The following is a 14,784-nucleotide window of genomic DNA, read 5'->3' as shown; positions in this document are numbered from 1 at the left end:
TAAAACTATAAAAAAAATATTTTTTTTGCCACTTTTTTTTACTGTAATATATTTCAGTTTACTGTTTTTTGTAAGTAATTTTTTTTCAGTCCCATGTAAATATTTCTGCTGTGCATACGTTTACTGTAGTGAAAAAAATACATTACTGTAAAATGAAGTGTCAACAGCATGTGTGTGTCTGCAAATATTTCTGTGTATGTGAACAATCTGATACATATTTTAGTATCATGGCAAAAGCATACTAAAGATATGAGTGCTTTTCATTATGCCCAACAGTGTGTAGTTGTTTAGGCAAAAATCTGCTAATATGAATTTCATGCAAAAGTTTGTTTTTGATAATGCTGTGTGTAGTTTCGGTTGCAGTGCTTCATTTTGCAGGTATTTTGCAGTTTGGGTGTGTGTTTTTTTGATAAAACCAGACTAGTTTGCAAAATTGTGTGCTAGAAATTGGAAAAAACTGTAATACAATGTAGTAAAAACATGAATGTGAACACACATGGACGAATCAGTTGCTGCTGCATCGTCACGAAAGTTAAAGCCTTGACAATTAAAACATTCAAGCGCAAGACGATGTGAAAGGACACGTATTTGTTAGTCTTTTGTGTGCAAAACATCGTCAATTATTACGTAATAACTGAACATAAACAGCTGAGAACAAAAAGCATGTGTAACAGAATATTGGATCCGTGCAGCTCTTAAAGTGACAGTAGCCTAATACACACACACACACACACACACAGGTGAAAATCGAAAAATTTGAATATCGTGCAAAAGTTCAGTAATTCAACTTAAAAGGTGAAACTAATATATTATATAGGCTCATTACATGCAAAGTGAGATATTTCAAGCCTTTATTTGTTATAATGTTGATGATTATGGATTACAGATATGAAAACCTTTTCACAATATTCTAATTTTGAATTTGGGGTTTTCATAAGCTGTATGCCATAATCATCAACATTATAATATATTTCAAGCCTTTATTTGTTATAATGTTGATGATTATGAAACTGTTTTTAAAGGCAGACTAGCGGTTAGCGTTGACTCGCGCTAGCCTAGCACCGGCGAAGTAGCTAACCCTGGAACGACTGGATAGATAACACTACGGCTAAGTCCGCTGACCCAGCTGATCTAGCTCAAACCTGAGAGTCAGCTTCTCCTCACATTATTGTTTCTTGTTTTTAAGGTCAGAAACCAGCAGACAGCGAAAGCACTGAGTCACTCCGAGAGCATGTCAGATAACGCTGATGTTTTGAAGAAAGCATGTGGATCTGGCGAACGCTCGTTTCCGGCGCTGAGGTCAAAGGCGCCAGAATCCTCCTCGGCCACAGCCGGCTTCCTTCTCCTGAAGAACTGGCTTCCCGTCGGGAACACACACACACACACTGGGAGAGTCTGACGCGGACCGGCTGAGCTTACGGTAAAACACATTAAACCTTCTGCAGAATCTGTGCAAACACTTACATTTCCGCTACTAAAATAGATTTGAGGAAGCACATATTTTCCTCTCCCAGCTGAACGTGTCGTGTTTTAGTTTTAAACTGCTGCCGTCGTTTCTTCTGAAAACACACGTCTGGAGCTCGATTAACAGCTGTCAATCAAGGGAACTGCTTATGAGTGATTATGTTGCTCATTCTTACCAACAATGTTATTTTAGTATCTTTAGTGTACTGTTGTGAGATTTTGAAGCATGAAAATCTTAATGAAAATATTAGTTTTAATAAAAAATTAATTTAATTTAATTTTTTTTATTGTACTTCTGTCAAAAAAATTAATGGCAATTAATCACATCTAATATAAATGATTGAAAATATATACTATATGTGTGTGTGCATACTAAAAACGAAATATATCAAATAAAAAGGACAAACAAAATTACTAAAACTTTTAATTTTGAAAAATTAATTTTGTTTGTCCTTTTTCTTTTTTTTGATGTGTAAATAGGTTTTAGTTTTAGCTTATTTACTTAAATTATACATAACTTAAATTAAACTTTAATTTAATTTAATATTAGTCTTAATAAAAATTGAAAATCTTTTTAATTTAATTTTACTTTTTTAATTTTACTGTTGTTAAATTGATTAATCGCGATTAATCGCATCCAAAATAAAGGTTTATATGTATATAATATAGGCCAACAATCGATTTGACAGCAGTAAAATTAAAGAAGTAAAATGAAATTAAAAAGATTTTAGTGCCAAAATAAATAAAACTAAATACAATAAAACTAAAACGTATTGAAAACTATATAAGCATAAAAAAAACTTTTAAATTTTAAATTAATTTGAAAGTGTTAGTGATTAAAAAATGACAAACTTTTTTAATTTCATTTTACTTTTTTAATTTTACTGTTGTCAAATCGATTAATCACGATTAATCGTAATTAATCGCATCTAAAATAAAGGTTTGTAAGTATATAATATAGGCCTACATGTGTGTGTACATATATATATATATATATATATATATATATATATATATATATATATATATATATATAATTTTAATCGATTTGACAGCAGTAAAATTAAAAAAGTAAAATAAAATTAAAAAGATTTTAGTGCCAAAAATGAATAAAACTAAATACGATAAAACTAAAACATATTGAAAACAATATAAACATTTAAAAAACTGATAAAAGGACAAGAAATCACTAAAACTTTAAATTAATTTTTAAAAAGTTTTAGTGATTAAAAAATGACAAACTTTTTTAATTTCATTTTACTTTTTTAATTTTACTGTTGTCAAATCGATTAATCATGATTAATCGTAATTAATCGCATCTAAAATAAAGGTTTGTAAGTATATAATATAGGCTTACGTGTGTGTGTGTGTGTGTGTGTGTGCATATATATACTTTTTTAATTTTACTACTGTCAAATCAATTAAAATGTATATATATATATATATATATATATGCATTTTAATTAATTTGACAGTAGTAAAATTAAAAAAGTTTTAGTGATTAAACCTTTTTAATTTCATTTCACTTTTTATTGCACTCCTGTCAAATCGATTAATCGCGTCTAACATAAAAGTTTAACACAATATGTGAGTGTGTTAGATGCGATTAATCGATTTCACTGCAAGTTTTAGTCATTTTGTTAGTCCTTTTTTTTAGTTTTTTTTTTTAATGTTTATATAGCTTAAATTAAGTTTTAGTTTTAGCTTATTTAGTTTTGCTTATTTTGGCACTCAGAAAAAAACGATTCATCTTTAACTTCAGTTAATATTTATTTTAAGTAACAAAACAGTTTTTCTGCTTTTAGCTGAAATCACTTGTTTATTTATTCATGTTAGCACTTAATCTGAACAGCGGTAAAATTAAAAAAAGTAAAATTAAATTAAAAAGATTTTAGTGCCAAAATAAATAAAACTAAATACAATAAAACTAAAACGTATTGAAAACAATATAAACATTTAAAAAACTGATAAAAGGACAAGAAATCACTAAAACTAAAATTAATTTGAAAGTTTTAGTGATTAATAAATGACAAATTTTTTAATTTCATTTTACTTTTTTATTGCACTCCTGTCAAATCGAAAATGATCCCTGCTGAACTGATTCGGTCCCAGTTCTGCAGTCCTGCGACGCGAGGCTGACGAGAGTGTTTTCAGGCCGAGACGGAAGAGGAACGGTGAGGTGTGGACGGGGCGAGAGAGAGAGGGAGGTCACGGGCTGCTACACACACACCTATTGTCCCAGTGTTTCCTCGGCTCTAGACTGAGGCCTGACCATCCACAGGAAGACAAACAAACTCTTATCAGTGGCGCGCAGAGACTAGCAGCGTCCCGCGACCTCTGACCCGCTCAAATCCCCCAGATTCATCTCCTTATCATCCCAGTTACGATCACCGCTGCGTTCTTGAATACACCAGCACACAAAACCAGTGCAGAATATCAGGACGAAACACAGCAAAGGCGTTCGGGAACACACAATTACACCAAACCGTTCAGATCACACACTCAGAAACACCAACATTAGAGACGCTGCGACGCCATTGGTCATCCAATCACAGCTGACCCAGACGGACTGTCTCGCCGGGATCTGTGGAGACGGCCTGTCTTTGTGTGTGTGTGTGTGTGTGTGTGTGTGTAAACCTCCGGGAGCGACTGTCGGCCGTCGGCTGTCGGTCGGAAATAAACAGAGCAACAAACAAAGCGTGGAGATTTTGAACTTGCTGCCCTGCTTTTAACCCCAGACTGTGTGTGTGTGTGTGTGTGTGTGTGTGTGTGTGTCTAATATCCAAGAACCTGAATCAGAGAAAGCATGAATCTTGGAGGAGAACTTACAAGCACACACACAAACAGTCACTCACACACTCACTCATTCATTAACACACAAACACACTCACTCACTAACACACACTCACCACTCTCTCTCTCTCAACCACACACACAGCTCGTAGAGGAGTGTGTTCATGAACACACACGACTGAACGGGTTTATCCAGCAAATCTCCAGCACAAGAATGAAACGAGGAGGAAAACACAGATTGTTAATTGCGAGCGCAGATATCCATCGGTCTCCATGTGGTCGCGTCAGCAGGTCTCAGACCAGCCGGCGAGGAAGTGCCTCATTTAAACACGACACGCCATATTTAACAGGGGATTTTTCCTGTTGCCATCAGTGTGTGTTATTCAGCAGCAGCGCTGTCTCTCTCTCTCTCTCTCTCTCTGCACGTGAAGCTCTCGTTCGGCCCCGCAAACACGCCACACACTCTAAAAAATGCTGGGTTGTTTTAACCCAATTTTGGGTAAAATATGGACAAACCCAGCCATTTGGTTAAAAATGTAATTTAAAAATGTAACCCAATGGCTGGGTTTGTCCATATTTTACCCACAATTGGGTTAAAACAACCCAGCATTTTTTAGAGTGCAGGAAAAGAAAACATTTGCAAATGTTTGTAACAATTTGAGTCAAATATAGGATTTTTAATCGATTATCATTATTATAGATTAATGCATGCTCTTTTATCGGTAACACTTTACTTGAAGGGGTGTGTATAATCATGATATGACACATGAATATGAAGGAGGGTTTATGCATGTTTGTGACAACTGTCATTAACCCTTGTGCATCAATTAAAAATAAGTTACACATAGGTAAAAAGAGGACAAAGATGTCCATGTCATAAAAATGTGACGCTTCGGAACACAGACTTAAGTTTGGTATCATTTTAAAGAAGACCCTTTGCAGATTATTGCTGAAGTAAAAAAATAAAAAATAAGTAAATCCAAAAAAAAGTTTATGAAAATTATTTATAAAAAATATTTTAGATAAAATATATATTTTATAAATCAGGTTGAACTCAGAACTGCAATAAAATCAAAGCCATAAATCTAAATAGGTTGTGTTCCAAATTTGAGGATGATATCTCAAAAAATGAGCTTTGGGTAACAGTTTGTTTGGGCGTAGTAACATATTTTCCCCATTGGGTGGCAGCAAAACCCCACTGGAGCTCACAGTGATTGCAGTTTTTCTCTCTCAGTATTACAAACACACACATACTAACCACACTCTGACATCCATACCAACACACCCACACAAATATTGTTGCATAATTTATCCAGTTGGCTCTATAATATGCCGAAGCAGAAAACAGGAATAAAGCGATATTTGTTTTATAAGCCAAATGGCACCATCTGATAAAAAATAGTAAAAAATTAAATTTTGAAGCCTTGCCATCAGAATGAAAGCCTCTTAACAAAGATTGCATAATTTTATAGTTAACTGAACCGGGGATTAAAAATGGCAGTTTTAATGGGTTTCAATGGGGACATTTTTGTCCAAAAGGTGCTGAGAGGGAGTATTTTTTTGTACCTAATGCAAAAAATATTTTTTTAAGAAAATGACGGTGAAATTCCAATAAAAAAACACACCTGTGCCAAGTTTTTTGCAGTTAGCTTTAACACACAGGCAAAGTGATCAAAAAAACAAAACTGAAAAGGACAAAAATGTCCATAAGGATGCACAAGGGTTAAAGAGATACTCCACTTTTTTTTGGAAATAGGCTCATTTTACAACTTAAACCGTTGAGTTTTACCGTTTTCGAATGTATTCAGCTGATTTTCTGATATTTAGAAGAATATCTGTAACAGATATTCTTCTAAATATCAGAAAATCGGCTGAATTGATTCGAAAACGGTAAAACTCAACTGTTTAAGTTGTAAAATGAGCCTATTTCCAAAAAAAGTGGAGCATCCCTTTAAGTGTCATTCGCTTTTAATGCAAATATGACATTGTTTGAGATGTCTTTGTTATGACACCTTGACATAAACCAATACATTATAAATATGTCATAAACATGACATAACAGGTTAATGATCAAACTTAAGAAACCACCTATTACATTAAACTGTCATGTGGTTGTCTTTGACATTGGCTGTATTATAACTGTGTTATGAATATTTCCGTGACCTTGACTACAGTGGTAATAATTGAATTTGTCATTAAAAAGTTATAATGACTTCATGACAGATGATGTCAAAACCAACCAGCTGACAGTTTAATGTAATGTTAACCCATTAGTAATCTGCTATGTCATGTTTATGACAGGTTGTGTTGTCTTAGTAATGTCAAGTTATCATGACAAAGACACTGACAGGTTATGATGTATTGGTTTATGTCAAGTTTTTATCTCAAACAATGTCGTATTTGCATTAAAAGCGAATGACACTTAATGACAGTTGTCATAAACATGCATAAATTCATGTGTCATGTCATGATTCAAGTAAAGTGTTTCCCTTTTATCTTTTGAAGTAATGTGCTGTTTAAATAAGATCCTTCGTGAAATTGTTGAACAAGAGTTCTTTTCTTTCTTTTAAGATTGTTTTTATTGAAAATTTGATATTGTTTTTTACTATCAATGCTGTTGTTTGGCAGTTATTGGTTTCGTAATGTAAAAGGGGTTGAGCCCGACCGATAAAGGATTTTGAAGGCCGATACCGATACAGATATTTGTTGGTTTTAAAATCCGATATTCCGATATATCGGCCGATATTATTGGGGTTTTTTTTATTTCAGAAACGCGCGACAAAATATTAACAGATTTCCCTAACATTAGTTCTTTGTAGTTAATTATGAGTTTTAACTAAAATAATATGATAATGTGTAACTGGTTCTCTCTGCCCGACTCTGGCTGGATCAGCAGGTTGTAGGATGTGTGGCGCGTTATACACAAGTGTTGCCAACAGGGACGGTGTAGAGCGCCCTCTGGTGGACTAACTATAACTCAACTCCAACACTCATGACATGGTTAAAGCATGTTTCGTCCGTTTTTATTTTATTTTTGAAATATTCATTTATCGGCCATTATAACTACCGATACCGATAGTTTAGAAAATGCCGAATATCGGCCGATAATATCGGTCTGTCAATATATCGGTCTGGCTCTAAAAAAAGGGTTTTTGAAAATCTCACTCTCTCTCTCTCACTCACTCACACACTTACACACACACACACACACTCAAGCCATCTTGAGCTCCCACTGTTTGACCACACTCACACACACACACCGAACGACTTTGTTTCACTATCAACAAACTGTTTCATAGTGAACTCAATTGAGATGTTTCATAATTGATGAACTTTCTTTTCCACAGTGATTGAGCAGAACTGAACACACACACACACACACACACACACATACACACAGTATCTGTGTCTCGTTTCCAGTCCAACATTTCAAGAAGCATTTACTAGATGAGTAAAATACCATCAGATAGTATGTCTTGTGTTGCTTAAAACAAGCAAAAGTATTAATGGGGTCAGAAAAATAATTTGGTTTCTATTTGAATTAAGATGATTTTGTCTTACCCCATTGGCAGATAACTAACCAACATCTCACTTCATTTTGATTTATTTCCCCAGAAAACAAGATTTAATATCGTATGGCATTTAACACACACTCAACAAGGCAGAAATACCAAGTAAGGAAAGCAGAGTAATGACACTGTGAAGCGTTTTACAAATAAAAGTGATGATTCAGGAGGGAAACATTAATAAATCTGCTGAGCAGAGTCAGACACAAAGTGAAAGTTCAGGCAAACTCTCGCGACAGATCAACGACACACACACACTGCAGAACGGGTCGTAAATCAGATGAGTGTGTCTGGAAAGCTTCTGACCTAATATCCGTCACTCTAGACCCGATATAGGCCGGCTATGAGTATTACACACTTCAAGCCGAAATAACCATGAATTTGGTTACATGTAGTTTTTACCAAAATAACTTGCGAGATGTAAGATATTCCAAAGTCAACAGTGGATCCAAGAAGTTTGGTTTCACACAGATTTAACATGAGATTTTGGTTGTATGTCATACTGTCATGATGTACATAAACCAGTTAGACGTCAGGCTGTGTTTGGACGCCTATTAGACGTCTTTTAAACGCAAAGACATCGAGCATCAACCAACAAAAACAAAACAAGTCAGGAAAACCTTATTTCGGAATTCGGTTTGAAGATTTGCGAACATTCCATTTTCAACATTACGGAATTGTTACATTTGAACATTCCGAGACCAGTTGTTACATTTAAAAAACATCCAACCAAAACGTTTCAGAAACAAAATGCCCCATGAAAATATGTATGAGTAACATTTTCATTTTTAAATATATTAAACTCTGTTTTCTTTTCTAGAACGTTCTGTATATGTTTCACACAGATTTAACATGAGATTTTGGTTGTATGTCATTCATGATGTACATAAACCAGTTGGTTAGAAGTCAGGCTGTGTTTGGACGCCTATTGGACGTCTTTTAAACGCAAAGACATCGAGCATCAACCAACAAAAACAAAGGAAGTCAGGAAAACCTTATTTCGGAATTCGGTTTGAAGATTTGCGAACATTCCATTTTCAACATTACGGAATTGTTACATTTGAACATTCCGAGACCAGTTGTTACATTTAAAAAACATCCAACCAAAACAAAATGCCCCATGAAATATGTATGAGTAACGTTTTCAACGTAACGTTTTATTATATATTAAACTCTAGAACGTTCTGTATAGGAATGACCAACACAACACACCTGGAGAATCCGGAGAAGAGCCGATCGAACACACTACACCGACTCAAACTCCTCACAGCTCAATACACACACGTTAAAGTGCTATTAAACACACACTTATTAGTTGTTTCAACATTTGACCCATCTACATGGAAACAGCAGATATTCATTCACACTGAACACAGCACTTCCTCTTTCTGAAGTATCTCGGTTTCATTTTTAACTCATTGCCATTGCATAATATGTCAGTACAGATTACGGTTACACTTGTCATTGTTACAGTGTAATTATATATTTAAGTAATATTAAGTATGTAGGGTTAGGGTTTGGTTGAGGGTTAGTTGCATGTATAATTATGCATAATTTACTGTTATATGTTCTGTAAAATAAAGTGTAACCCAGATTATTTGAAACACACTCTTACCTGAAGCTGCGGTTCTCACACACAGCAGAAGGGCTATAAGACACGTGATGCTCTTCATCTTCATCATCTTCAGTGTGGTTTGCTGGGAAAGAGTGTGTTCTGATGGACTCCGGCTGATTTTCAGGGCAGTGACCAAAATATTCCACTCAATACTTCCTGTGAGAGAAATCTGCATTAGTTTGATGGAAGCAGAGACTATCTTTAACAGCATTTATCAGTATTTTGAGTTTGGGATTTTCAGACACGTTTGCATTTATTATTAATATCTGTTTTGTTTTTGTTTTTTTAACAAATATATATATGTTATAGTTTTATAACTTCCTTCTATACTGCTCATGTATTTATCTAATAGAGATGAATCTTACCAAATGAACGATTTAAATAACACCCAATTTGAATAATCATTACCTATTGTTTTGAATCCCGGTGTAATGGTAACTTGATTTAAAGTAATCCTGAGACCTTCAGATCATAACATTGACATTAGATACATCCAAAACTCTAGATTATGAATATATATATATAACACTCAACTACTGTCGGATTAAATATCGCAAAAATAAAATTCACTCGTTATGAAATGTCAATCACTTAAAAGTTGTACAAAGTTCATTACTGCGCATCTAGAACGTTATTATAGCAAATACCAACCTCTATGATCACAGTTAATGTAACTAATCACAGACATATTTCACAAACACTCACTTTTAAAGAAAACACGCGAACGAGTTTTACCTCGCGCTGGAAACTCCGCACGGGCGCGCGCTCAGTGATCTGCTCCTCCAGTGACCAGATCCAGTCAGTCGAGAAGTCCAGCTGAACCCTCGGCAGTGACGTCATCATCATCACACTGACCCTCCCACACAAACACACTCTAACACACGGCCTGAGTCCTATGCGCAATAATGGACCGTAAATATGGAGTGATTATCACTTGCATTATATTCTAATCAATACTTATCAGATGAACTGATTGATGAAGATGAAGATGATTCTTGCACATGCGCAGAAGTTCTCGCGAATTAAACACTCGATGACGTCTCCCTCTTCAGGCGCAGGACAGTTACTGACACTCATGTCCGTCCAGAGAGAGATTCAGTTAATGAAATGATTATTCATTATCGGCTACAAATTACAGAAATTACGAAAAAAATCTATCTATCTATCTATCTATCTATCTATCTATCTATCTATCTATCTATCTATCTATCTATCTATCTATCTATCTATCTATCTATCTATCTATCTATCTATCTATCTATCTATCTAAGATCATTACAATGGAAGGCCATTTTCCAACTTAGAAGACATTAAAAACATTCCGATATTTATGATGACTCACACAATGAAAGAGTGTTACAGTAAGAAGTTGTGAAGAGTTTGATAAGTTTGTGAAATACGCATGTGCATTTAGTAATTGTGCAAATAAGAGACAATTGTGCAAACTTTTTTGCATGTGATTTGCTTGAATAAGTTCTTCTGTGTACTGTTGAAATAAATATTCATCTGACTTCACTTTTTACAGTAAATGGACTATTACCAATTTCTCTCATTTGAAATGATTGACAATCATATGTTTTTACGGAGATGTGTGTGTGTATATGTGTGTGTGTCCTTCAGTCTTCAAAGCTGCTTCTGATGTACGTCAACAAATAACACGAAGCCCATTCTGCACGTCTACCGTCACACACACTCAATGGCAGGAAACACTGCTCTGTCTGTTGGTCTGAACGCGGTGCCACTCGTTTCCATGTCATCAGCAAACAACACGTTACACAAAGGGAAAGTGTCTGCGCGAGGCCTTGCTTTCCTTATGGCCCTCTGAGGATCACACACACAGGAGTCACTCCTGATGGGTCCGTTTAGACTGAGCCTACTTGGGTAACACTTTAAGTTACTTTTTATTTTTATGAAAAGTAATGCTTTACATTATTTTTGCATTACTTTTTCATGGGCTGGTCTTGCAAAAATAGGTCTATTTTGGGCAAACGTTAAGTCCCCTTCACACCAAAAGTGAAATAAAAAGGCCAACAGTACAGTAGAGTACAGTAGAGGTGGAGTACAGTAGAGTACAGTAGAGTGAGATTACAGTAGTGTACAGTAGAGGTGGAGTACAGTAGAGTACAGTAGAGTTAGATTACAGTAGAGTACAGTAGAGGTGGAGTACAGTAGATTACAGTAGAGTACAGTAGAGGTGGAGTACAGTAGAGTACAGTAGAGTGAGATTACAGTAGTGTACAGTAGAGGTGGAGTACAGTAGAGTACAGTAGAGTTAGATTACAGTAGAGTACAGTAGAGGTGGAGTACAGTAGAGTACAGTAGAGTACAGTAGAGGTGGAGTACAGTAGAGTACAGTAGAGTACAGTAGTGTACAGTAGAGGTGGAGTACAGTAGAGTACAGTAGAGTACAGTAGAGGTGGAGTACAGTAGAGTACAGTAGAGTTAGATTAAAGTAGAGTACAGTAGAGGTGGAGTACAGTAGATTACAGTAGAGTACAGTAGAGGTGGAGTACAGTAGAGTACAGTAGAGTTAGATTACAGTAGAGTACAGTAGAGGTGGAGTACAGTAGAGTGCAGTAGAGTTAGATTAAAGTAGAGTACAGTAGAGGTGGAGTACAGTAGAGTACAGTAGAGTTAGATTACAGTAGAGTACAGTAGAGGTGGAGTACAGTAGAGTACAGTAGAGGTGGAGTACAGTAGAGTACAGTAGAGTTAGATTACAGTAGAGTACAGTAGAGTTAGATTACAGTAGAGTACAGTAGAGGTGGAGTACAGTAGAGTACAGTAGAGTTAGATTACAGTAGAGTACAGTAGAGGTGGAGTACAGTAGAGTACAGTAGAGTTAGATTACAGTAGAGTACAGTAGAGGTGGAGTACAGTAGAGTACAGTAGAGTTAGATTACAGTAGAGTACAGTAGAGGTGGAGTACAGTATAGTACAGTAGAGGTGGAGTACAGTAGAGTACAGTAGAGTTAGATTACAGTAGAGTACAGTAGAGGTGGAGTACAGTAGAGTACAGTAGAGTTCGATTACAGTAGAGTACAGTAGAGGTGGAGTACAGTAGAGTACAGTAGAGTTAGATTACAGTAGAGTACAGTAGAGGTGGAGTACAGTAGAGTACAGTAGAGTTAGATTACAGTAGAGTACAGTAGAGGTGGAGTACAGTAGAGTACAGTAGAGTTAGATTACAGTAGAGTACAGTAGAGGTGGAGTACAGTAGAGTACAGTAGAGTACAGTAGAGGTGGAGTACAGTAGAGTACAGTAGAGTTAGATTACAGTAGAGTACAGTAGAGGTGGAGTACAGTAGAGTACAGTAGAGTTAGATTACAGTAGAGTACAGTAGAGGTGGAGTACAGTAGAGTACAGTAGAGGTGGAGTACAGTAGAGTACAGTAGAGTTAGATTACAGTAGAGTACAGTAGAGGTGGAGTACAGTAGAGTACAGTAGAGTTAGATTACAGTAGAGTACAGTAGAGGTGGAGTACAGTAGAGTACAGTAGAGTTAGATTACAGTAGAGTACAGTAGAGGTGGAGTACAGTAGAGTACAGTAGAGTTAGATTACAGTAGAGTACAGTAGAGGTGGAGTACAGTAGAGTACAGTAGAGGTGGAGTACAGTAGAGTACAGTAGAGTTAGATTACAGTAGTGTACAGTAGAGGTGGAGTACAATAGAGTACAGTAGAGTTAGATTACAGTAGAGTACAGTAGAGGTGGAGTACAGTAGAGTACAGTAGAGTTCGATTACAGTAGAGTACAGTAGAGGTGGAGTACAGTAGAGTACAGTAGAGTTAGATTACAGTAGAGTACAGTAGAGGTGGAGTACAGTAGAGTACAGTAGAGTTAGATTACAGTAGAGTACAGTAGAGGTGGAGTACAGTAGAGTACAGTAGAGTTAGATTACAGTAGAGTACAGTAGAGGTGGAGTACAGTAGAGTACAGTAGAGTACAGTAGAGGTGGAGTACAGTAGAGTACAGTAGCGTAAGATTACAGTAGAGTACAGTAGAGTAAGATTACAGTAGAGTACAGTAGAGGTAGGGTACAGCAGAGTAACTAAAATTACTTATTTGAAAAAGCAACTCAGATATTTTGTTGTAAATTGAAAAAGTACAGCATTACTTTACTAGTTACTTGAAAAGTAATTTGATTACGTGACTCAAGTTGTAATGAGTTACACACAACACTATGAGTAATGTTACCTACATTAACACTTCAGCTACCACTATTAACTAATATAGAAACAAGCTTAAGTTAGTAAGTAAGTAATATCAAATTAAGCAGGTAGGTCCTTATAAGGTCATCAAGAATTACTTGAGATTAGAATCATTAACTGGGACTTGCAAATTATGAGACTGAGACATAATCAGTTATATTGTTTACTCTGAATATAGTCATAAGTGATAGTCAAGTGTTACATAGTCTCTATGCAGGAACTTATTAATAAATTTATTATTTTAATTTAATCTTAAAAATAATTTTAAAATAATGTTCAGGTCACTAGTAGTCCTCGAACTGTGCTTGAGTAATTAGTGATGCATTTTATGACTATATTCAGAGTAAAAATGATGACTGATTACGTCTCAGACAGGTTCATGTTTTGATTAGTAATTAATAAGTAATTCTTTATAATTTGTCACACAAGTTAAGTCATCTCATTAAGTGATTATTGATTACCTGAAAAGGACCTATTTTAGTAGATTAGATATTAGCCTACTTACTGATTAGTTAAGCTTGTTTTAGTTTTAGTTAGGGTTTTACTGTTTTAGTCACACACACACACACTTCCTTCCAGGATGTTTTCAGGTATGCGTCTGCGAGTGTGTGACATTCCACACATAACCTGACGTTTGTTCTTCAAGACACATTCTCTTCTTCTTCCTCTTCCTCTTCAGACGAGTGTTCCTCAGAGGAAACCTGGAGAAGTGTTGTTCTGTTCACGGGAAGCGTGTGAGAGAGAGAGAGAGAGAGAGTGTGTGTGTGTGTGTGTGAGGATCCAGAGATGATCCCGCAGCCTCTCTCCAGCATTGGAAGTAAGCATCTGGATCCTGTGCTTTCCGAACTCCGTGAGTCTGAAACACCAGGAAACATCCTGACCGTGTGTCTGTTGTTTGGACACCTTTGGGTCTCATTATCACCATGATCTTGTGGCGTTCAGTGAGCAGTTCTGTCCACCAGAGAGCAGCGCTGACACCAGAGCAGCTGTTATTACAGTTAACTACAGTTAAAACCACTCAAGTCAATGATTTTATCCCGTAGAAATCATCTTTGATCACCAAAATCATATATTTAAACATTTTTTAATGCCTTAAAATAGCTTGAATGTAACTCGACACCCAACCTTCTATGAA

The 14,784-nt window shown here is 35.7% G+C and overlaps 1 protein-coding gene across 1 annotated transcript in view; it reads right to left on the bottom strand.

The window, feature by feature from the left end:
• Positions 1–10,307, bottom strand: part of eng (endoglin) — a 46,060-nt gene extending 35,753 nt beyond the window's left edge. The window contains exons 1-2 of the mRNA XM_039662410.2: positions 10,174–10,307; positions 9,439–9,594 (exon numbers count right to left, since the gene is read on the bottom strand). Of these exons, the coding sequence (XP_039518344.2) occupies positions 9,439–9,505 (67 nt within the window). The 5' untranslated portion in view covers positions 9,506–9,594; positions 10,174–10,307. The remainder of the gene's footprint in view (positions 1–9,438; positions 9,595–10,173) is intronic.
• Between the last annotated feature and the right edge of the window lie 4,477 nt (positions 10,308–14,784).

The sequence above is a fragment of the Pimephales promelas genome, chromosome 4 (genome assembly GCF_988280905.1).
Source record: "Pimephales promelas chromosome 4, fPimPro1.hap1.1, whole genome shotgun sequence".
NCBI classification, from domain to species: Eukaryota; Metazoa; Chordata; class Actinopteri; order Cypriniformes; family Leuciscidae; genus Pimephales; species Pimephales promelas.
Note: the sequence above shows the minus strand (reverse complement) of the source record. Positions and strands in the feature narration are given on the sequence as shown.